General features: G+C 39.8%; 2 protein-coding genes across 2 annotated transcripts; one reads left to right on the forward strand and one right to left on the reverse strand.

The window, feature by feature from the left end:
* Positions 1–9,448: 9,448 nt before the first annotated feature.
* COA8 (cytochrome c oxidase assembly factor 8) lies at positions 9,449–16,944 on the reverse strand. The gene is made up of 5 exons (XM_088539755.1): positions 16,814–16,944; positions 16,255–16,591; positions 15,009–15,072; positions 12,578–12,668; positions 9,449–9,873 (listed from the first exon to the last, which is right to left on the reverse strand). Exons 1-5 carry the CDS (start codon positions 16,942–16,944, stop codon positions 9,768–9,770), a joined length of 729 nt encoding a protein of 242 aa, XP_088395881.1. The 3' UTR covers positions 9,449–9,767.
* Positions 16,945–17,036: 92 nt separating this feature from the next.
* On the forward strand, positions 17,037–18,984 carry BAG5 (BAG cochaperone 5). Its single transcript, XM_088539629.1, has 2 exons — positions 17,037–17,103; positions 17,598–18,984. Exon 2 carries the CDS (start codon positions 17,626–17,628, stop codon positions 18,976–18,978), a length of 1,353 nt encoding a protein of 450 aa, XP_088395755.1. The 5' UTR covers positions 17,037–17,103; positions 17,598–17,625; the 3' UTR covers positions 18,979–18,984.
* Positions 18,985–25,322: the final 6,338 nt, after the last annotated feature.

Raw genomic sequence — 25,322 nt, forward strand, 5'->3', positions numbered from 1 at the left:
TTAGGGAACTAGTTATGTACCCTGCTTTTAGGATGAATGATCTAGACATGCTGTCTCTAGAATAGGCTTTATCTGCCACAAACAAAGTCACTGTGGTTTTCTGCAGACATCTCAGTAGATATTTAACCCCCCAAACATGTTATTTACACTGCCAGATTTTTTTTTTCCTCTCCTCAATATAGCCATTTCCTTCCTCTCCCAAAAGAAGGCTTGTAATTCCCAGTGGGAGGAAAAAAGCAACCTTTTAAGCTAGTGCAGCACAAAGCTCTTACGTTTTGAGGCGCAATGGTGTAAGAAATACACACAGCAAACTCCAAGTTCAGTTTGACTGACATCCACAGTCAGAGGAAGAGAGAAATTCTCTATAGAGAAATTCACATTAACTCAATTTAAGAAGCGTGGGGTGTTTCATTTTACCAGTGTCATTCCAAAAATTAATTTTACATTCAGAGCATCTTCCCTCCTAGAAGAGGGAGACAAAAGTGTTTAAATCTAACCTAAAGTCTAATCCTAGAGCTGCAAAATCCATGTTTTCATTTTGTAAATATGAGCTATCATAAAGCACTAAATTAGAATACATTCAACCACTGCTAAAATACTATGTAAAAGCATACCAGCAATAGTAAATATGGAAATAAGTATTGCCAGATTCAGTAACCTGTTTTTTTCTTGATTATGATCACTTGGCAGTTCATAAACTTTTAGTTTATAATTCATAAAAAGAAAAAATCTCATATGGAAAAAAGCAAACTAAAACTAATGTTTTGTTGACCACAAGAGTCGAAAGTGTCAGGTACCTAATTCCAGACAGTTTTAGTCTAAATAATGCATGGAGAACAACCTTGTTATCATGGAGTTCAGAGACTTTGGAGTAAAAGGACTATATTTTGCCCGGATTTATTACTAGATATTAGATTAAATGCCTGACCTTACTTGTAGGGAACTGACTGTTGGACATAGCATAAAGCACGAAGTAAAGCAAACGCTGCTCATGATCCTGCTCCCCAAGTCAATAAGCTTCATTTACATACAAGTGAATCCTTTTTCAGAGCCACGAGGATGTCTAAAAAGCTGTAACAAGTGAAAGCCAGTGTGCCTTTCTCTGCCATTTTCTATGCACGGTTAAATAACAAGCAAATAAAGCATGCAAATTTTAACAGGTTATTTCGTTAGTTAATTTCTGTTACTTTCTTAAAGAGAGTAAGATGCTCACTGTGGACATTGACATTTGCTACTCAATGCCAATAATTCTGTTCATTTCATAGCTATTACACAGCAATGCTATTATTAAAGCCCAAAGGATACTGAAAGGCTTAGTCAATTACCTTCAAAACATTTTCATCATAAAACCAGACAAAATTTTTCAGTTATTTGAGTTAAAATAAGCAGATGAATGCTAGAAACTTTTAGACAATTTGCTTGTCAATATTTGCTACGTCAATATAAACATACAGAAAAGTGTTAGGCAGTCTCAGCAACACAGCTGCATTTCTATGTCCCAATTTCCACTCTGTGGATGTTCAAAGCATTTAGTGGTCACAGATTTCTTGAGAATTGTGGCCTTGGACAAACCATAGCACTCTATGCTATATGAATTCACAAACAGCGCCAGTATTGCCCAGGATATTTTAAACACCAGAATTTCCATCAGTTTAGTTATCCTCAGAAGCTCTCCATTACCCTCCTTGTATCCCCCTCGCTGTATCCAAGGAGGAGGGCCCCACTCTGCGCACACCTTCATATGTATTTCACACCACCAGCAATCTCTGCTTTTGCGGTGGTTCTGCTCCTTCCATATCTGTCATTTAATTCAAAGGTGAAGTAGCTTTTTTTGTTGTCTGCTTCCACAGTCTGCAGTCAGCACCACTTTTGCTACATCACCCACCAGCACCTTCCCCTCTTAGAGAGGATCTCTCCTCCCCATTAATTCTGCACAACTTTGAGTGCTTATGCATCACTCTATTGGGAGCTCCCCTTCTTTCCTCCTCCATGTTCTCCCTTTTCAGTGTTCTTCCCTTTTCTCTTCTTGGTTCCAGTTGCTCATTCAAGGTTAGGACAACGAGAAATCATTGCTTAGGAGTCACAGATTACATTTACTTTTCTAACCACTTCCCATAGTCACTGAACCATTGCAGACATTATTCTAAAGCCTTCACATGAAATCAACATTAGCACCCAACTGGAGGAACATCATGTTAATCTTAGTTGCTACTAGAGTAAGAACATTGCCTACATAATACAATAAGTGGCTGCATTATTACCACTTATATTCTCCCCTTCCCATTCCCTTCATTAAACACCAGGTGTTTGTCACCTATATGGCTTGTCAGCATCCTGCTGGGAAGGTTTGCTGGCTCAGCAGGCTCTGCTGTCAGATTACTTGCAATAAGATCAGGTGAGGCTCTTACTTTGGTAATAGAGGTAATCACAGTAGGGATTTCTGCATGAGGAAGGAGGCTTTATATTAGGTGTTTTTTTTTTTTTTCTCATGAAGTTCTCCAGAGTTTTACTACAAAAATTGCTTTTCCTCTAGTCTTTCAAAAACACTGTGCTAGATTTTAATTTCACTCACACATCAGTGTAAAACTTGGACAATTTCATTTACTAGTATAAGATTTTTTTTCCAGAATTTTTGAAGGCATAAGAATGATATTTCGCTTTTCTATTGACACTAGACAGAGGTGCAGACCAAGACATAATCTTGTCTCAGCATGAAGGTAATTGGTGCTTCCTCAGAGGGACATGGAAGATTTATTCACTTGATTCTCACTAAGATGCCGTAGTACATTTATAAAAGAAGGAATATGTGACTTTTCAGATGCTGCTTTATATTAAAGCCCATGCATATACCAATCACAAAGAATACTAACCACAAAGGATGCCTGTATGAGACCTTGCCCAATTAGAAATTTGCATTTACTGACAAGACAGAACTACATATCAACAGTACTGCAAATAACCACTTCATTTAGCCTTTATTATTATTATTATTAAATCAACAAACCCTACTGAGGAACGATCAGGTTTGTTGCAATTTGTTCTCCGGAGTCTTGCTCTTGCAGAGTGAGATGACAGATTTTCTCAGCTATTATGGAGGCTCATTTTACATCCACTTTCCATTACTGGAACTTGCTCTGGTTATGAGGCTATTGAAGCCAAATAATTAGTGAGTTGCATTGGATGGGGGAAATTGTGGTGATACAGTTTGTCCCTCTGGAAATGTTTTTGCTGAGTGACGACTGTTTCTGGAGCTTCTGTGCCAACGGCCCATTATATCTCTGCAGAAACTGTGTTCATGTATATGCCTGTGGCTAAATGGACAGTTCACATTGCATGGAGCTGAGAAGGGCAGAGTCTCTGAGAATCAGTTGGAAACTAATGTGCTGGGCATTTTGTTCCTACTCATCCTGTCTCCTGGGAAGCAGAGCAGATTCAGGGTAAGGAGAAATGACCCTATTCCCAGGGTGGGGTGTATATTATCCCTCAGTGCCTCCCTATTCCCACAGCGGGTATGTACTGTAATGAGATCATTCTTGAGATCATCCTGTTCATCCTTTCTAAGTTCTGGATAACATTTATTCTAGGTTCAGAGGCCATGGATCAGATTCCTTCATTTTGGATTCTGGCCCCTTGAATGGAAGGGCATGTTGGCTTCATAAGAGTATGGCTAGGCCTTGGGAACCTGCGGATGTCTGAAATGGACAAGTTGTCAGGTACAGCTGGTGACACTTTGAGTTGTCCAATGACATAAAAGACTAGGATCCTTTGGAAGCCCGGATACGCACTTTGGAGTGTGCAGTATGCCCTCAAAGTGCTCCATAAAGATCATCCAAGCCTTGTCATAACACATTTCTCTCTCTCATCCTCCTCCTAGATGGAACAGAGAGCACTCACAAGGAAAGAAAAGATGTTCAGGTTTCTGGGAAGAAGAAGCTCTCCCCTGGATTTTTACCCTATCTGGATGAGTTCTTTACTTCTTCAGTTATTTGAGAAATATTTTTGCTTAGTTTTTAGATTTTCTGTATACTCTAGCATAAAACAATGTCTTAATATTTAAAATAATAACTAGGTTTTCATAAAAGCTGAAATATCAAAACCTAGGTATTGAAACTAATGTAACTAACAGGAAACAGAAACATGCCTCAATAAACCTTAGGAGAGGGCTGGCAGCAAAGAGGATAATATAAAATAGACCTGAAAGTGAAATGGACTGCCTATGCAGTGTTACACTTCTTATTCTATGCTGAAGACCCACAAAGTGCTCCATGACCATGTATCTGAAAGCTCTCGTGACTCACAGAACAGGCTGGTGACCAGAAACCTACCTATCATGGAGAGCAACTTACCGTCCCCTCCATTCTTTTAATTAACTACATAACAACGAGAATGTGACTGCCATTTTTATTGCAATGCATCGGTGCGGGAGGCAATCTAGAGTTCTTTAAAGGGAAGTTCACACATTTGTCATTTCCCATCCCACTTGTTCTGCAGCCAAAGACAACTGGGATGCTCTTTTGCAGGCATCCCCATTAATTCAACTTGCCTTTTTAAACTGTTTGATTATGAGCTACATTGGGTCATAGTTGTTGCTAATAACAAAGTAGAAATGTATAATAGAACTAAAAATTGAAATGACAGTATTAATTACATGTTAAATTGAGTATGGTGTTGGAAGTGGCCACTAAATAATACCTGTAAGATTACAGACTCAAGACAATAAATTATAAGCTGCTTTGCCACTTTTAGAGAAACAATGTGAGCCTTCTATGCTTCAAAAACCTCAGGAAAATCTTCCCAGGAAGGAAATACACTTTGTTCAGTGGCTACTCTTAGCCAGATGCTCTTGGCATCAGCCTGTGCTTTACCCAGTCCCGGGACCACAGACTAGTTCAATTAAACCTAGGGCTGCAGCACGGTGGTAACTGTTAGTCGTGCTCAGCAAGGCTCCTGGTGCCAAGCCAAAGATGCCCCTTTTCCCAGTACAGGAAAAAAGAACACCAGGGAAGCAGCAGCAGAGAGGAGCACAGCAAATGAATTAATTCTGAGTTATCTCTTTGTCAGTTAAAACAGCTCTAAAATGTCCTCTGGCAGAGCTGTTTTCTCTTTGAAGTGAGCCGACGTCTCGTTTGACACAAATTGGCACCTGTGGCTGTTTACTCATCTCATAGTCAGCTTAGTATTTTGTACTGTATTCTTTTTTTTCTGGTGGAAATTTTTATAAGGTTTGAGGAAAATGAAGGTGTTCCAGTGATATTAAGAATATTATTTTGCTAAGTGTAAGAGACATTCAAAAATATTTTCTTCCAATGAATATTTTCTGTATTAATTAGAACTTTCCATTTTCTTTTTCCGTCCCCCTTCCATTCTAGAAGCTTTTTTTTTTTTTCACTTAAGATTTATAGTGTCTACAGCTACTGAAGTCAGAACTCTTTTGACATGGTTTGTGGCAGAATATTTATGCAGTGACATACCATCTATTTTCCATGTTAACACTCCAGAATAATGATAAAACAGCTGGAAAGCAATCAAGGGAGTAGATTAATCTCTTGAAATCTGCAATTCACTTCATGGGCTTTCCTTCTAATACAGACTTGACTACAAAATCTGTTTTGCAAAACATAAGAAGCAAAAGGAAGAATCCAGACTTCTAATTATTCAAATCATTCTAGAATGAAAATTTGTAACTTTCAGGAAACCCTTTCAGGAAAGCCTTTAAAAACAGCCACACATGGATCTCCATGCGAAAGATTTTCCAGGGCAGGGATTTATCACAAAGACAAAGCTAGAATCTGCCACCAGGAAGCTCTTCAACAGTGAGGCATGAAGAGTGATCTGAATCTGAGCTGATTCTGCAGCTTGTGTTTCGCGTAGGCTCAGGCATCGCAGCCCCGAATTGGCCGAGCAGGTTTCCGGGCACCGCTGCGAGCCAGCAGCTCCTGGCTGCATGGGGGCCGGCTGGACGTCCTGCCCGCGCTGCTCCATGTAAGCAGCCTCCGGGCTGCTCCGCTTTATGCTGAGCACTACTTGCCCCGGCAGCCAAAGGCCGCGTCCAGCCTCCCTGCAAACGCTGCCCGCGTCAGCCCGTTCGGAGCACCCCCTGTTCTAGCAGCAAGAACCCGCGTGCACCAGAAAGCAGGATACTGTGTCTTCAAAGAGCAAGCAGCTAGGTTCCACGGGCACGTGGTTTGAACTGGTAAGACAAAATAAGCTGTGTGGAACAGGAACCACAACTCACCGAGCATTTACATACCTTCTACACCTCTTCATTTGCTTTTGACTCCAGGTAATAGTATAAAATATTACTTCTCTTGAATAGAGTAACACTTAAAGAGGAATCATGGAAATTTTAACCTTTACTATTTCTAGCCAGCAGTACGGCTTTTGCTCTCCCACAGCATCTGCTATTTGAGATATCAATCAGCTAAGTCTCACAATACATGGGTGAATGTTACAGCCCATCAATGAATGCAAAGGTAAGGCTCAAAAGTGATTTATACAGTAATGAATATTAATAACTGCTTTTCAACCTCATTACAGTTCATGTACTTAAAACTCTCTTTAAGTAATAAAACTAATAAAGGAAATAACGTATACTTCTGTTATTATTTTTGAAGAATGAAGCTGAATATTCATTTAATGGATTATTGTTCTGATTACAGCAATCAATGGACATCAATTTCAATATGAAAACGTTATTAATGCATATTACAGTTCCAGACACATATTATTCCTCCCTGCAAGCATTTCAATCTCCCAGTTTTTATGCAAAAAAAAAAAAAAAAAAAGGCCACTGGGCTCTGTTCAGGATGTACACTAATTGGTTTTCTTTTTAGACTAAATCTGACTGGCCTGTGTGGCTACACCTGATTAGATACCGTCATTGTTTAGTGAGAGTGGAAGCTGGAAATAGGAATCAAGCAACAGTCACCTTAAAACAGGCCCAAAAAGCATTAAGTATCTAAACAACAAATCTGACCATGGAACTGATTTCTTATTTTCATTTAAACAGAGAAGGTTTAACCGAAGGAGAAATCCTTCTCAGTAGCTATTACCACCACTTTTAAAACTCATAATAAAATTGAGAAATGCATTTTATTTCAAATTATTTTGAGATGTACAGATTCTTCTCTATTAATCATACATACAGGTGCTACAATGACTCCAAACCAACCTTTAGTCTGCCTTGCAACTCCCATTTGACACTTCCTCCTTCTCCTCTCTAATTCTGTCAAAATTAATGCTTCAGTACAGAAGTTCAATGAACAGCAAAATATATATATATGTATTCTAAGCACATAACCATTTCTCATACTAATTCAAACCATCTGAAGTTATTTGAATAATTCCAGGATTCTGTTGCTTTATTATGCTCTTAGAGTGGAGATGGATTAAAAAGGCATATGCTGACAATACTAAATATGAAATACTGCTTGTTCCTTCTGACAGGATTAGCTAAATACCTAAATGATAAGCATTTCTCCTATACTCAGAAAATATGCACCGTGAAGTTGCTCTTTCATCTATTTTAGCCGTTTCAGTCACTGTAGCCGACCTCTGTATACATAAAAAATTTATTTTCAGTAGTTTGTGGGAGCTCCTAATTCTTGCTTGATGCATAAAAGATTTGTGATCGATAATAACTAAAAGCACCTGGCATTATTACAAATGCTCTGAGTCAAGAAAAGAACACCAAAATTAATGCAATGGTAGCAAAAATGATACAGCCTTTGGCTGTTCAGAAAATATAATTATCTTAGTAAGTGCATGTAGTTTTGGTAATGAGACTCAATTTCAGATGAGACTCAAAATTTCTTTCTAACTGTCAAGAGGATTTCACAGCTGTCATTTTGTTACTAAAATGCTCCTATTTGCATCTCCACAATCAGTACGAGGCCCAGATGCAGTGCAAGACTCGAATAGGGATCTGAAGTAATTTCCCAGGCACTGCGAGTTGACTGCAGTGCAATCCTAATCTCAAACCCACATATGATTCCTGTATCTTGCCTTACACCAACAGCAGCACTCAAATACCTGCACGATGAAGCACACCGACCCTACTGCATTCTACCACTCTTTTCCTTGGATAAGTTCTAGTAATGGTTACATTTCTTGATCTGATTCCGCTGGCAAACACAGAAATGTCTGTGTTAATACAAGTGGACGTCTCAGAAACGATGAAACTGCTTCTTTTGATTGACCTCTATCCTTTTAAAGCATATATGAAACTGTACCTTAGGGACTTTATGCATAGGCTGTCAAAAGGTATAAACATTGCTCAGTTCATTGGGGTTCTCATCTCCTCATTAAAGCTATTTGTGTATTTTATCCAACCATTCTTTTAACACTGAGACTATTTAATAAAGCATGTACCCACATCATGGTAAAAGCTTATGTGCTGTAAGATATGATTTAAAGTCCTGGAGAATCACATCACACACCCACAGCAGTTATTTCAATAATTTACTTTTTCTAAGTAAATAGAGCATTTGAAAACTTAAAAATATATATGCACTTATTTTACAGTATTGATGCAGTAAATAACATTCAAAAATAGTATTTCTTAGAAATACTGGTTATCTCAGAAAACATATGATTGTTTTTATTCAGTGACTAACAAAATCATCATTGTATCAATGCTGTCCATCAATGTAATCCATTACTATAAAACTAAAGTTTATTTTATTTTGCAAAAGAATTGTTACAATTTATTATTACAAACCTCTTTTTTCCCCAACTGAAAAAGCCTATAAATAAATCATGTCATGTTTAGATATGAAAAACAGGCCAATTGCCACTGACCTGACATTTCCAAAATCAGAACCTTCCCTACAACATGACTTCAGGGAAAGATGCTTTGTTTGAAAACACACATTTTTTTTAAACAGAAACAGCTTAATAGGCACTGCATCAGAAGACCAATGTGTTTCACTGTGTGAAATGGACTTTTAAAAGGACAGATACAAGGCTGTAATATTAAGATTTTGTTTAAAATCAGCATTTATCTAGGTGATACAGGTTGCCTCCCTTGAGGCTAGAAAATCTTCCTCAAACAACTTGCTTGAGTGTGTTAAAGAACCTAGTGAAACAGTAGAAATCACTGCTTTTTAGTACTAATATACAGCCAAGTATCAGTTTCCTTTAAGTGCATCTACTTTACTGCTCTACAGCTAAAAATCTTCACCAAAGAGAGGTTTGAAGAACTCTTGTCCAAGGGGAATCCATTTCTTCCAAAGAAAACAAAATTATTTAAGAAGATTCTACTGCCTTAGTCATTTACAAGAAACCATTGTTTAAGTATTCCTTAACAATGGGATTTGATCACATTGAAAGATGAACAATACAAAATCACGTAGCGTCTATGTAGATTCACAGATCATACTTATTCCTTCTTCATTAACATATTTACATGACCATGTTGTATTAGTGAGAATAACTGTTGCAGAACATCTTTTATATCCTTGTACAGTTGTAACTTTTTTAAAATGAGTTTTGACTTTGAGGTAAACTGTGACAGTTGAGATTCATCCAGTTTAATGTAAATAAAGGACAGCTTTAGATAGTTATGTTTTGTATTGAAAAAAAATGAGGTATTTTTGGAATAAAAACCAAAGGTAATGTAAATAGTGGTTATAAATTAAGAACGATGCCAATTTTCATTTACATTTACAGATGAAGGTAGTTACTGCATTAGATACTCAGGTTCTGAACACCACTACAGGTAACAAATGAACAGTTACAGTACTATGTTCTTCACGGAGCTGTGAACACTAATTTCCAATATCTTTCTTTTTCCAGCGAAGCCATCTCAGAGCTCTCTCCAGGGCTACTTGACCCATGAGGAATGTGATAGTAAAGTTACGTTTATACCAATCTCTATTATTCCAAAGACAGGAGAATAACAAATGCACAAAACAAAAACAGGAGAAAGGCACATGATTATATTAAAATATCCTTTGGCATTGACAAATAACAATTCAATGATGACATGATTTTTTTTTTCTATTCTCTATGGCAACATCTTTACGGCCTAATTAGTACCAAATAACCCATGGAAATGTCTATTTTTCTATTACGTAGCTGGCTAGACAGAATCTGTAGATTAGTCATGCAATGCAAAATATCCACGTCTGCAAACAGATGACATGCAGACTATGCGGCTACAACCATTCAGAGCTTAACTGTAAAAATTAAAAAAGGAGTAAGTAATATTATGATAAATTATTTTTGAATTTAGGTAAGCTAAAATCACCATAACCAAATCAGATATTTCAGGAAGAAAGGTGGTTACAAAGCTGTTCTGGTAATACAGTGCTGTGTTACGGGTAAGATTTGCTGTGCGTGTATGAAGATGTATGTGTCAGAAAGGACACGGTTGCTACCCATAGAGTGGAAAAATAAAATCACACTTCAAAGACTAACTTACATAACCAGCTATGGCAAACATACGGTTTCTAATTCAGTCTGTTTTAAAAATGATGTCCTTAATATTTCTAAAGTTAGAGTCTTCATATCTTTAAATAGTTTTAATGAAGCACACATGACTTTTGGAATCAAATTGAGATACAGATAAGAATCTATACCAGTCTTTTACATCTGAGGGCTTGTTTCAATCATGTCCTTCTAGTTCCCAATAAGCACTCCCCCTCCATTTGTGAAGTGCTGCACAAGAAGCAACAGAATGTGCTTATTGTGGAACTAGCAGGGAAGGTTAGACAGGGATTTAGGTCAACGGGAAACCTCTCGGGGTAGAGCTAACATAAACCCTAGGTATCAGCCTCCCTTAAGGACAGGATCCAGAATCATGTTGACAAGCAGCACGGAGCTACCCGCCAAAAAGTCACGTTAAATCAAAATATCACGATGACATTGCAACTGTCCTTTCTCATTTTTTGTCTCATTTTTTATTTCCTTCTTAATTTTTTATTCTGATTTTCTAACCAGACTGTGCTTCTAGTCCGAGCTCTCTAGGACATGCACTCATGGAGTCTACGAGCAGTCAATGTCTCAATTTAACTAAACTTTAGAAATTACACTTCCACAGCCACTGTTTTCAGGCCAGTTAACAACACTGGGGAAGAACACAGGATAAATGTGTAAACTTTTTTCCTTTTTTTTTTTTTGATATAACTCCTCAAAAGTCAGAATGCCTACGATAAGCTCCTGTGTTTTCTAGGCTATGCTGCAATGATGCAACTGGCACTACCCGATTTTATGAACAAGGCAGCAGCTGGGCAGGGGGAGGATGAATGGACAGACAGACATCAGGAATTAGCAACAGAGCCTGAATCAGATCGAGATGGGACATCAGCCATCAGTTCACAGAACTACGAAATGACTGAGGTTGGAAGGACCTCCTGAGATTCCCTAGCCCAACCGCCTGCACTATGATGGCCTCTGACGGCCAGTTCTGACATGGAACTATTTGCTTAGCCATCAGGTGACAGAGCGTAGCCATTTTGAACAATCATATTCTTTTTTTGGTTTGTTTGTTTTCACTGGTTTCATGCTGTTGCTTATATTTTGGGGTTTGCTACAAGCAAGGAAATTGCATGCATTTGTTTTAAATGTTTCCCTTAATTTTTTTAATAATATTGTTATGGTAAATCTAGAACATGCACAAAGAACTTTAAACCACAACTTGTTGTAGATAAAGTAGAATGGTGGTATAACTACTGCTAATGTTAAAACATAAGCACCCAAGAATGTCTAATACCTTTAAGACCAAAACTCCTTCAGTCCAACAGACAGAAGACACTGAGGTTGTTATTTCACATTCAGTGGGCTGTGTTGCTTAAACTGGAGGAAGAATTATCCTTCCCTAGTTCCCCTTCATTCCTCATTTCTAGCCCTCCCACAAAAGTGCCCCGTCCTTTGCTGGGCAATGTGTTTGCAAGTTTTTTTCCCCTCAGTTATTTCAGATCTCCAGGGGCAGTTTTTCAAGTTGCTGCACAAGCAGCTACACTGATATGTAGTAAGCACTGTGAAGAGGCAGAGTGGATGTGAGACTACCCAAATGATGCCAAAGTGTTCAGAGGCTCAAGCAGTCTCCAACCTTGAAGTTTATCAGTTTCATTTTTAATATAAGCTTGCAAAATAATAAAAACAATAACCAAAAATACTAAATATTATTCTCATGAAAATTTTATATTGAGAAGAACCACACTTACTAGTCCTTAACTGATGCATTTTAAAAACAATCAGAGCCTTGGTCTGAAGTCTCAATCCTTTTACCCATATATTTATCAGTTTCAATTAGCAATATGAAAAAAAAAACTGTGCCATAAAAGAAATACTGTGTCTGACTGTCTCATTGAAGTCTCTGTCATGAAGACAAGAATGATATCAGTTTTGCCTTTCCACAAAAGATAATACCTTTCCACATAGATAATAAAGGAACCCAAATCATACTGCAGAAGTTTCTCAAAGGGTAATAGCACTTTTTTTTTTTTCCCCAAATCTTTCTGCAAATTCTAAGATGATAGCTTTAGATGCTATTTCAACAATTAGGGGCAAAAAAAAGTTCCTTTTTTCTGTTGCTCTTATGCCATTCACATCAGCAAGAAAACCATCTACATACCTGTTATAATGCATATGCTTTCTAAAGTTTTTACTTAAGAAATCCTTGTAGAAGTCAGCCATTTCTTCTGCATTCAGTGTCATTTTTTGACCTGTAAATAATTTTTAGCATAACTTTGTCAAGATAACTTTTGTGGTGAGAACACTGTGTTCAGAGGCAGGAAAGCTAGGTCTGGTTCCTTTGTCCTGCAGACTTCTTCTGTAAACATGGAGAAATTAGTAACTTTTTATCTCCCTTTTTTATATATATATATATATATATATATATATATATAAAAAAGGGAGATAAAAAGTTACTATATATACTATATATATATATATATATAGTATACTTATATATAGTATAGTATATAGTACTTTATAGTTATAAAGTTACTATATATATATATATATAGGGAGCACATATATAGGGAGCACAGCAGATTAAAAATTGTAATCATTTGAAACTGGCATGTCAACCCTTAAGCCATTTTTTTGCTTCTGAAGGTGACCATATTTATAAGGTCTTCAATTAGGAAGCTAGTGATCCGCTGTCAAAGAAGGGAAGTGATCTAGTAGGGTTTCCACTTTGAATAAAATTAATCTCTCAGAGGGGTGAAGTCTAAATAGCACCAGGAGAACACTCACACTAACTTGAATTCCCCCGCCGATGAAATCAATAAATGCAGAAGGAACCCCAAGAACATCACTAACAAGACACTCCCAAGTTCCAGACAGGGCAGTACAACTCTTTCTGTTGCTCTTGTTAAATTTCAAGTATCAGAGGATATATGCTCCAAGTTGTCTAATTTACTAACAACAGGGAAGACAACTCTCCTGTGGAAGAGTAAGGTCAAGAGAGGTCCTGCATATGAAGATGTATGCATGAATAATAACTATATATAATATGTAAAATCCAAGAATATAAAGCATATGTATGTATATATATGCTCATATATGAAGCTGAATATAAGAGAAAACTGATTCTCTCTGCAGATCATGATGGAAGATCTGCAGCTATAGCACAGAAGCAGCAGCTAGAGAACCAGATGATATCCTGACCTCTGCGAGATAATTCCTGTATAAACTTTCATGCACTTTTGATATTCCCAAAATTAGAATAAAATCTGAATGTCCCAGGGGATAGGATAAGGGAGACAGAAAAAGGAGAGATTCAACTTGGTGGAGTTCCAAAATTCACTTTAAAGCTCCTGAGATTTATCATCAAAATGTAAATTATTGATCACAACTACATGAATATTTCCAAATCTAAAATATTAAAATGGATATGAGGTAAACTCATACGACTATTTGCAGGCTGCCTGCTTAACAGCTTTATGTATTTTTTCTTCTTTATTCCGCTATCAGTGGAACTGACCAAGCCTTCACATATATACAAGAAATAACTATTGTTCCAACTGTACATACATATAGGTTATTACTGAGAGATACACACACATACATAATAAGTATCTTATGTTTTCAGTGAAAACTTCCAAATTAGTAGACTGTGGATAGCATTAATTTTGCTCCAGTATGACCCAATCACCTGGCCCATTTGGTAGAACAAAACAATTACTCCAACATATGCACCAAACACTATTTTAAGATATGTACGAATTTATTATTTTTTTTTTCTTTTGCTTCTAGGGAGGAAAAAAAAAAGCTTAAAAATAAAAACAGAACACCAACATAAAATAACCTTTTTCTTAATAACACAAAATTCAATTAAAATGCTTTCTCAACTTTCACAACCTGATCACTGGAATATAAATAAAAGTGAAACATAAAGGTCTATGATATATTGAGCATCAGAGCAGATGTTCTGTTAAACAGATCTTTATTCTATGAGCAAAATGTTCAAGCTCATTCTACAATGGCCATCTCACTGTATTATGAAGACATCTTCTTTTCAGTTTCACATAACGAATTAGAGAGGCAAATATTTTACAGGCAGCTTTCCTAAGGCAAAGAAGGCCAGAGAGCAGCAGCTGCTGTCTCCTCAGAAGCTGCCTTATTTTCCCCTCAAGGAAAAAATGCTCTGTGTTGTATATCCTATGGACCTGAGGCTGAAGAGCATGAATACACCCACCCAACCACGATATGCACTTGGGGCAAAGAGGGTATGTTTAGCTGAGCTAACTCATTGGGTTGATGCAGTGCAAAAGTAAAAAACAACCTCAAAAAAACCCTTAACTACAGAATGGTGGAAGTACTTGGCTAGGATTTCAGCACATTCCCTCCAGTGGAGGGCGTGGGAGAAACTATGCAGATCATCTGACCTGTACAGCTTTTAAGAGCTCCTTTCCTCTGCTAGGGTTCTTGAAAACACTTCCAGATCCTGCTACTTGTGTACTACTTGCAACAGGACACAGGCAGCAATAAACTAGCAGAAATCAAGGGCAAATAGAATTGAGAATGTATCCTAAACTATAAAAAAAGATGTCACTAACCTGTTTCATCTTTCATTTTCAGACCTTTGGCTTTCAGTCTTGAGTAAACAAATTCTTCTTTTTCCTAAAATATGTTTTCCCACATTAGAACTTAATGTACTCAGTCCTTGAAGTTAACCATTGTGTTTAATCACATGCCAGCTTAGTGCTTAATACTACTCATTGTACTTGGAGATGTCAATAAAACATTTTCCCGAATCCAGTAATTACACCAATAATTTTATTGCTTAGATGTTTACTGTGTGCATCAATTAATTCATACAAGTCTTCTACTGAAACATGCACAACTTATTTGTAGAAGTTACAGCCAAACTTCAGGATCCAGATCTTGCAAAGTTTTACAAAAGACAAATTTCTATGATGGCTTCCTATGTATCTTAGGATTTGAGTATGCTGAAAAACATGCAATCACTAAAAAGTGAAGTTATTGAGATATATATAGAGAGAGAGAGTTACTGAGCATTTCAATTTTTCAAATTCAAAAAGCAGTCCTATATAATTAAAAAAAATAAAAAATCCATTTACTGTGAGATCTCTGTGAGTTTTGGGAGGACATGATTGTCAAAAATCATCACAAGTAATGGTGTATGTACTGTCCACTAATCTTCCAGCAGAATTCAGTGTCTCCTTACCACTGGTACAATCTACTTAAAAGAAAGACCAAGACTAATAATGTCCCCACTTTTAGCCTTGTTAAGGGTGCACTGTCAGTGCAACAGGACACCTCTCTCATCCTTGGTGATCTTACCTATACTCTCTACAGCTCTTAGTTATGATAGCACAAAAAAGCTGATCTTTTTCAACAGCAGCTTTAGTCACATATTGTAGTCTTGCATGTACAAAAGGTTATAATTTAGTAAGTGTAAGATAGGAAATGAAACAGTAAATAGCCTTTTTTTTGCAGTAAGCAGCAGTAAAACACACAGGCTCTCTAGTTTTTTCAGTCACTCTGAACAAACTGAAAATAAAATTAATGACAAAAGGAATTTCTCCAAAAAAAAAAAAAAAAAGAGCCTATTGAAATAAGTAATATCAAATAAAAGCAAGAAATAAATAACTGCAGGCAGAATTTGGTAGTTTATGAGGTAGTTTCGTGAAGGTGGCTGTTTGGGATAGCCCTGTCAAGCGGGAAGCGCGGCTCAAGGTCACCCCACTGCAGGGCCACCGAGGCCCAGGAGTGCCGAGCGCCAGCGCGTGCGGCCGGCGCCGCGGGCTCGCGGGGAGCCGGGCGTCGTGGGGCGCTCACCTGCTGGAAGGACACGTTCTGCTGCGCCCAGAAGCGCTGGTTCCAGGCCTGCGTCTCCTGCCGCAGCTCCCGGAGCCGCCGCTCCAGGCGCGACTCGTCGGGCGGCACGTGGAAGACGATGGGCCGCAGGTTGGAGCGCCGGTCGGGTGGCCCGATCCAGTCGCTGCGGGAGTGCGGTGGCGGGCGGAATGCAGGTACCTTAAGAAAAGACACATATGGAGGAGTTACAAGCCCCTGGCGAGACACTGGTAAAGGAGTCTGGCGCGACACGAGTCCCCTCCATGCGGCAGGAGAAGCCTCACTGAGGCCAGTGCGCCTTCGCGCTGACTGAAACCCACTAGAAAACACAGCGAAGGAACCTGTAGTTCTCCCGACAGCCGCGAACCACGATAAACAATTCCGAAAAAACTGCTTTCGGGCTCGTTCACAGCACTCACGTTGCACCTCGGGGGGCTCCGCCCCGCGGCCCTGGGCGCCGCCACCTCCCCGCCCGCGCCCCGGGGCACCGCGCCCGGCCCCGGAGCCTTCCGCCGCCCCGCGCAGCACCGCGCCGCCTTACGCGGCTTCACCCCGCACCGCACCGAGCCGCTTTACCCCATTTTCGGACCGCTCGGCGCCGCCACAACCGCCTTGGGCCGAGCAGAGGCGGCGCCGCGCGCCCGCCGCCCTCACGGCGGCCCTCGCGGCCATCGCCGCCCGCCGCTTTACGGCAGCGCCGCGGAGGGGAGGCGCGACCGGGGCCTCGCGGCCGGGGCCGGCCGCGCGGGGCGGAGCGGAGCGCGGCGAGGCGGGGCGTGCGGCGCTGGGCCCGTGGCGCAGCGCCGGGCAGCGGGCCTGGCGGCCGAGCAGGTGAGGCGGCCGAGCAGGTGAGGCGGCCGGGCCGGCCGGCTCGGCACCACTGGGAGCCGCGGGGAGGTGGGGAGGCTCCTCCGGGGCCCTCGCCGGCCCCCAGGGCCTGTGCGGCGGCAGCGACGGCCCTTTATGATCCGCGGGCGCCGCCCGGGTCCTCCCCCCGCCCCGTTCGGGGCGTCGCGGCCGGGGGCGGCAGCGGCTGAGGAGAGCGCGGGGCCGGGCAGGGACCCGCCGTCCGCGCGGGGACGGCGCGGGGGAGGCCGGAGCCTCGGAGCAAACGCTCCGCGGTGGCGACAGAGCTCGGTGTCACCCCCCGGCTCCGGCGCGAGCGGGTGGAAGAGGCGCGGAACAAGCGCGGGGCGGCTGCAAAACGCAGGCCGGCGCTTTGCCCCTCCTGGGTCGAGGAGCTGGAGCGGGCGCCGCGCTCGGGCCGCTGCGCAGGGCGTGAAACGCCCGCCCAGCCTCTTCCTAACGCCGTTCTTGCTCCTCAGTTCGCCCGAAGGTGGATGCGGGAAGAGCATGGATATGGGTAACCAACACCCCTCCATCAAACGGTTGCATGAAATACAGAAGGAAGTCAAGGAGATTGAGCAGCAGGTCGCCGTCTTCAGCGGTTTGCCTTCCGACAAAGATTATAAGAATTTGGAAAGGAGTCTTACTAAGCAGCTCTTTGAAATCGATTCTGTGGACACGGAAGGGAAAGGCGATATTCAGCAAGCCAGGAAGCGTGCGGCTCAGGAAACAGAGAGGCTGCTCAAGGAGCTGGAGCAAAACGCAAACCATCCCCGCAGGCTGGAAATAGAGGCTATTTTCAAGGAAGCACAGATGCTTGTGGAGCGTGAGATTACACCTTTCTACAAAGGAGGCAACTGCGTAAGCGAGGAATTTGAAGAAGGTATTCAGGACATCGTACTAAGGCTTACTCAGGTGAAAACTGGAGGGAAAATTTCATTACGCAAAGCGAGGTATCGCACTCTGACAAAAGTCTGTGCTGTTCAGGAGATTATAGAAAGCTGTGTAAAGCAGCAACTGTCGCTGCCACTCTCTAATGATGCGCATCCTTCTGTCTCCAAAATTAACTCTGTAATGTGTGATGTGAACAAAGCCAGAGGAACTCTCATTGCTCTTCTAATGGGAGTGAATAGTAATGATACCTGCAGGCACTTATCCTGTGTGCTCACAGGCTTGATTGCTGATTTGGATGCCTTAGATGTCTGTGGTCGCACGGAAATAAGAAACTACAGAAAGGAAGTAGTTGAAGAGATCAATAAACTGCAAAAGTACCTGGACTTGGAAGAGGAAGCAAAGTCTACCCATGCTTATGATTTGGCCCAAAATCAGTCCATTCTTAAAATAGAAGAAATCCGCAAGAAAATGAAGGAAGTTAATTCTTTACTTTTAAAAACAGAGAATGCTTCTGATTTGTATTTAAGATCCAAAGCAGAACTGCAAGGATTAATTGCCCAGTTAGATGAAGTCAGTCCGGAGAAAAACCCGTGTATTAGAGAAGCCAGGAGAAGAGCAGTAATAGAAGTGCAAACTCTCATAACGTATATTGATTTAAAGGAAGCACTTGAAAAAAGGCAAATATATCATGAACAAACAGCTGCTGAACATCAGTCTCACAAAGCAGTTTGGAGCGTTCTCGGAAACTTGTCTCAAATTCAGCAGGAGGTGATTTCATTTGATGGAAACAGATCGGATAAAAACTACATGAGGCTGGAAGAGCTTCTCACAAAGCAACTTCTAGCACTTGATGCTGTTGATCCACAAGGTGATGAGCGCGTTAAGGCTGCCAGAAAGCAAGCAGTAAAGCTGGCACAGAATATTCTCTACTATCTGGACATGAAAACAGATGAATGGGAGTACTGACGCAGCCATAGTCTAGCAGTAGATACCTTTCTTTTTCCCTTTGGCACTTTCTGCAGACTGATAGTCCCTCTGGCAACACGTGGCTGCAGGTGGTGTGGTGTTTTTGCTAAATCACGGCGATTGCATAAGGATTTGACTTGGCCGTATGTCTGCTCTCCCACGCACTTACCCACTTGCCATGGCAACTGTCAGTACCTCGTCAGCGATTCTGGTCACCGCCATCCGGCAAAAAGTGCGATTCTCTGAAGGAATAACTTAATTCTTGATCAGATGGCTTCTTTCTGTCTTTTGTTTGTAATAATCTGGTGCAGTGTTTAGAGAATGCAGCTTTTTCAAAGAGACAGAAACTTCCTTATGGTACAAGACTGGCAAAACTGCTTGAAGAAGACTGGACGTAAAAATTAGTGTTTAAGCATGAGGCTGCACCCAACAAGTTCAGTGTAGTCTTGATGTACTCGTAATGTGTTGTTAAGTTGGAAAGTATTAAATGCAAAAAAAAAAAAAAAAAGCTGACTTTTGAATTGTACTTTATTCCATCCAGCACAGCTTTATGGGTTTTTAGATTTCTTACTTAGCAGAACTACAATGCCTACTTCAAATTAGCATTTGCACAAGCAAAGCCTATTATGCCTGGTCTTGTAATTATGTCTGTTTTGTCCCCTTCTGTTTGCAAATCTGCTTCTTTTTTTTTTTTTTCCCCTTCTCTTGATGGATCCTCCCTCAAATTCTTGCTTTGAGGTAAATGAGACCTGGAGAACAAAATCTGATTAGATAAACAGGATTTTTAGGGCTTCATGCTGCCCTCCCTAAACTATCAAAACCTGCACTGAACTTTCTTTAGGGACTAATTAGATGTCTTTTTAAACTGTGTTGTTAGATCTGTTTTTGACTGGCCTTTTCACATTTGATGGAAAGAAAATAGTCACCCTGATATGAATGGGCCTTTTGGAATTATTTTTGTAAAATTAGGTAGCTATAAAAATGTCCCTAATGACTTAAATGTGTGTGACGTATTTCATACAGGTCAGGTGTGGCTTCAAGCGTGACTTGGAGAGGACTTGTGGCAAATGTCTCTCTTTGTAACTCATCACTTAATTGTTTTAGCAGCTTAGTAAATCAGCTTGCTTATACTGCTGTGTGAGCCTCCGGTTTTGTTTGTGGCTGCAAGTATCAATAACATTTCCACAATAGCGTGTTCTCCGGCGTTTTTGAGAGCATGGCATTAAGATGAAATAACGGATCAATATATATTTAGTCATGGACATTTTGCATTTAGGTCTTTCATTTTGAACTTATAAATACTGTTGTGTAGATGATGACTTGCACTATTGTAAGGAGTATAAACAATTTTGGATGTTAAATTAAAACTATTTTTAGATATATTTTTAATTGCTTAGAGAAGACAATACTTTCTGTGAGAGACAAGTGCCTTTATGACACCATTGACTTGCACCACCATTTGTAGACATAGAAGTTGTTGACTGGCACCTTGATGGAGCTATAATCTTTACCTACTAAAATATCCTATGTATGATTCTACTATAATATATGGCAAGTTAACATAATATAAGAGGTGACAGTTCTTTGGAGACCCAGCAGACCGTCACCAAATTGGGAAATACTGATTCTATTCAAAAATGGATGTATTGATGTGGAGACTGGAGACTTTGTGCAGGTCTTTTTTTGCCAAGAAAAGGAGAATATTCACTCTGTAATGTGCTTTCAGATATTGATACAAGGCTGTGTAACTTCAGAGTATGAAAATATTTTTGTTTGTGATTATACAGATTATTTCTTGGCAATTTACTTGACAAAAACAGTCATTTTTTTATTTAATACAGTACCTAAGACACAATTTGGCAATACCAGAACATTTGTTGGAGGATTTTTCCTGCTTCTTTAGAGATCTACCCTTGTTGAAGTTATCTCTCCTTACTAAAAAAAAAATATTTTGGGGGGTGAAATTTCTATCTATATTTACATATTATGTAGCCAACACAGATTATTAATGTTATACACCTAAAATATTTTACTCATTTCAAGCTTTACTACATGATTGAACTGCAACTTCTAATTTATACCTAAGCTTTTAGGAAGTTTAAAGATTTGATAATGTGATAATATTATTCACTTTTATTCAATATTACTATCAGGTCTGCGGTGGTTGAAAGTGGTGGTTTTTTTAACAATTATTTTAGTGTCTGTGTCCTTTGGAGGTCATGTGAAACTTTAGAAATGTTTGACACTTGTGTAAAGATAAGTAAGTATATTTTTAAGAGCTATTCTATTTTAATTTCACTATCTTTTCACTATTCTGAACCTATAGTTAAGCCTGCATTTCTAAAGAAGCTGATGTGTAAGGTTAGTGTAATTTTGATTAACTTAATAGAGTTCAGTAGCAGAATATCATGTGGATTAAGCTTTTTTTTTTCCATTATTCTGCAGTCTAATCAATTGAGCATTTAAAATTGATGGTAAAATCCTCATTTGGAATGGGATTAATTTGCAATTTTTGCATGAATGAAAATAGTAAACTAAATAGGCTAAACCAATAGAATGTGAATATTTTGAGAAATCTTGCTTTTGCACTGAATGTAATTTTCCTGTTTTGTATCCAAAGACTGAGGGGGACACAACTCTTTTCTTTCTGGTATGGTACCCTAAGATAGTTGGCAAAATGTAAATGGACCAAATTGCAAAAGCCTGCTTTTTAGTAAAAGAAATATTAACTTTTGTGGGCTGTGTGATCTACCTTGGAGCAAAAGAAATGAGTGAATATTTTTGAGAGAGGTAATTGTACATCATGAGTTTTTGTTTATTGTGCTGCTTTTTGAAGTAGTTTGTTAGTATTAATTTTTATTGTTTACCACTCAAAATATTCTTTCTGTTACAGTTGAAATCTTTGTTACGGGTGAAAACTTTTGTTAAATATGGAAATTATTGTATGTGATCTTTATGGTGTTTATGTCTTCATTTATTGCTGTGTATGATAGGCATTTGTATATACAAATTTAAGAATAAATATTGCAGTGTTATTCTCCTGATCATTAATAAACAGATCTTATTATGTTGTACTAGGTATTGATTGAATGTTATGCCCTGCTGCCTTTCTTTCTTTATTTTTGAATGTGTGTTTCAGAATGTAAATGACTTTCCTCCTAGTAAAACGTTTTTACTAAAAAATAAACATAAAACTTTCTTTTCTTCCTTCAAACTTTGCTTTTTTTACTGCTGTGTTCTTGAAAATAAAGTTCTTTGTGGAAAACGCTCCTACTTGTGCTTGCTAAATGTGCTGTCTTTGGGTTTCTCTGCATTCAACCTGGCATTAATATAATCATGGCAATCGTCGTTTGCATTTTTCATTCTCCAGGGGCAGCTTTGCATACTCCTGGGCTTCAGTCAAATGATCACTGCAAAAACACATAGGGCTGTTGAATATTTTGCTGGTTGCATTGAAGGAGACTTTCTCTCAGACTGGTGAAAGGTGATGGTAAGAAATCTCTTCCTTTGCTTTGGTGCCCAGGTAGCTTGGGTTAGTTTACAGGCCCCTCCAAAGGAGTTCATCTCGTCTGATTTTAGGCTGTAGATGTTGCATGTTCACATGATGTGGCTCATCCTGGCTTCAGAAGATGCAGTGAGCCAAGGTAGCTGCTGCCGAGACCAGAAGTTGTATTTCTGCCTGTAGAGCTGCTTGTTTTGTGCTGGCTGCTGCTTGGTCAGCTCCTGGGAGCGATTCAGCTGAATAAACCACAGGAAATGAACATAGAAAACACGCTCAGGAAATAAAGGGGCGAAGGAAAGGAGGATAAAGTTTTCTGTGGTTTTAATGAATCAAAGTCGGTTGCGGGACAGAGCTTGTGCAAAATGAGTGGGTTGCCCGTGGGTTTGGGAACAAGTTTTGAGCTTTTCAGTAGCAGTAACTCCTTAGACCAGAGTTCTGCACAGCTCAGTCTTTAGAGGAAGATTCCTTCAAATCAGGAATTTTCTACTTTGACGTGAGAACAGGATGAAGGCAATACAGAAGAATCATGTGGGGAAAATAAACCAGTTGCTTATAGTGAGCCTTGTGGTAATGTGCTCTATACCAACTCCATGCAGTAAAAAGCACAGGTGTTTTTATGGACCAATACATAAAATGTAGAACTCACAGCTGCAAAAGGCCTTTGATAAGAATGAGGAATATAAAGATCAAATGTTGCTTTATGAAACAAGTCGCCTATCCTTTCTTTCTCTGCCTTTTAAAGAAATAGCTTATTTAAAGGAAATGCATTCTTTGAAGTGCAAAAATCATTTGGGCAATGGCTCCAGGTGTTGCTTAGCTTGCAGCTGTCCCTGTTGAGAATCCTCAGCTGTTTGCTGAGAATTTTCCTGTGTTTGGGACAGGCACATTTTAGTACTTGAAATGGTTTATCTGAAACAACTCCGACATATCTATGTTTTATTTTCATATAGCCATATAGCCTATATACCCATTTTCCCTTGGAAGATTGCTCAGTTGGAAACTTGCAGGTGAGCTATGCTTTATTTCTGAGCTTAAACTCTCCTGAACTCATGAGTAGAAGGCCTGGGGGTTTAACGTGTCTGCCAGCAGGAGCCATTTGAAAGGCAGGATTCTGGAAAATCTGATCCTGCTGGAGGAAACTGCCAGCAGAGACACAAGCAAATGTGCAGAGCTGATGTCTGTGAGTCAGCTCTGTGCTTATTCTCCTGTTGTTTGTGAACGTTCATTGTGGAGGTGGGATCCCAGTGGAAGAGTCCCTGGAGTGCTGGCCTACTGGGTGTTTTTTAATATTAAATTAACCCGAGAAGTTGTGTTTAAAGGTTTTGCTGAGTAAAATAGGGCAAGTACTTGTGGTAGGTTGGTCTGGATGTCATTCTGTCTTGCTGCATGAAACAATACTGTACATAACACTTGCAGTTACATTAGTAAACATGTACACGTATGCTGAAGGCTGGTCATTACCTGAGGAGGTGGATGAGGACTTTTTTTTTAGAAGACCTTGCACAAGGCTTATCTTTTCTTCCTGGAGCATTTGGTTCTGTGGATGTCAAACAGAGATCAGTTTCAGGTGCTTTTCTGGCAGGTCCAAAAGTAACAGTCTGTAAACTCTTCCTATAGAACATAGATCTTAATAGAGTTTGCCACTAGACGTAGAAAATTACAATGCATTTTTCTAATTGGGCTGTTTCTCCTCAGTTAGTTTTGCCAGACAAATTTCTGCACCAGAGGAGCTTGTCAGGAAACCTGTATTTCAAGAAGCTAATCAAAAGCATCTCATGACACTGGTGCACTATAGTCTCCTTAGCTGCCTTGCTTAGCTCCCAAATTGTGTTAGCTCTTGAACTGATACAGAAAAAAGCTCTGTGATCATGACACCACCCCTAACCTCCCCCCCGCAAAAGAGACGAAAGCAAAACAAAGTATTAGTAAAGTTGACGTGCTGTTATTTGCCCAACTTTTTTTTTTAGTTTTGGGGTATGAGAAAAGCAAGCAAAGCTCCATTCTGCTCCCTCTCACCTTGTTGCAGCCATACTTAGCCTACGCCCTGAGATCAACATTATTTTCCACCATTATCCTAAGTACTCCAGGGTATAATTCAAGCTCTAGCTAATGGGAGTTTGCCCTAATGCATCCTTGGAGTGGATGGCATCATCGCACTGCTACAGTGCAATGCCACTATGCCATAGTTGCTGTATTTCTCTGAAATTTCTGGTACTGCCGTATCCATGTGCTTGGCAGAAGGTGATACACAAAAACAAAGACTATATACTGTAATCTGATAATCGGAAGGGGTGGCAAAATACACAGTAGAAAAAGTAAAATATTATTAGTGTAATCATTCATACTGAATTTCATTTTTAAAGAATTTTCATCATAAAATTCTCTTAATCAAATCAATTTATAGCCTGCTATCAAGCAAATGCCCATCTTTTACCTTCTAGATGCATCATGCCAACAGCCCATGAAAAGCAGATTTGAATTGCTCAGGCTCCTCTTAGCACTAATGAATGACCTCTGTTCACTTGCAGACACCAAGTGAAAGCCAGACTTTCCGGACTACGCAGTATCCCCAAGTTCCCTCTGTGACAAGTAAGTCTGAGTTTTGAAAAGGCACCCATGAATAGACCCACACACCCTGTCATTTGTTGTCACAGACAACCACGTGATGATCCTTGCAACTAATCAAACCTCATCTTAAAATGGTTTTACTCATTACTCTAGTGAAATATTGTTCCAAAGCATCACTGCTGTGGGGATTAAGAGACCTTCTAATTTCCAGCATAAGCATATTCATAAGAAGCTTTTCTTCTCCCCTAGTGTGTAGTCTGTAGATATTTATAGG

Source organism: Tinamus guttatus, unplaced genomic scaffold (assembly GCF_059628265.1).
Source record: "Tinamus guttatus ecotype Peru unplaced genomic scaffold, ASM5962826v1 Tinamus_guttatus_pri_ptg000048l, whole genome shotgun sequence".
Classification (NCBI taxonomy): domain Eukaryota; kingdom Metazoa; phylum Chordata; class Aves; order Tinamiformes; family Tinamidae; genus Tinamus; species Tinamus guttatus.

Coding starts and splice junctions, on each gene's coding strand:
- BAG5 (XM_088539629.1), top strand. CDS start 17,626: ATGGATATGGGTAACCAACACCCCTCCATCAAACGGTTGCATGAAATA.
- COA8 (XM_088539755.1), bottom strand. CDS start 16,944: ATGGCCGCGAGGGCCGCCGTGAGGGCGGCGGGCGCGCGGCGCCGCCTC. Junction 16,592..16,813: donor GCGGTGCGGGGTGAAGCCGC/GTAAGGCGGCGC, acceptor TGTGTTTTCTAG/TGGGTTTCAGTCAGCGCGAA. Junction 9,874..12,577: donor AAGCATATGCATTATAACAG/GTATGTAGATGG, acceptor TTGGAATAATAG/AGATTGGTATAAACGTAACT.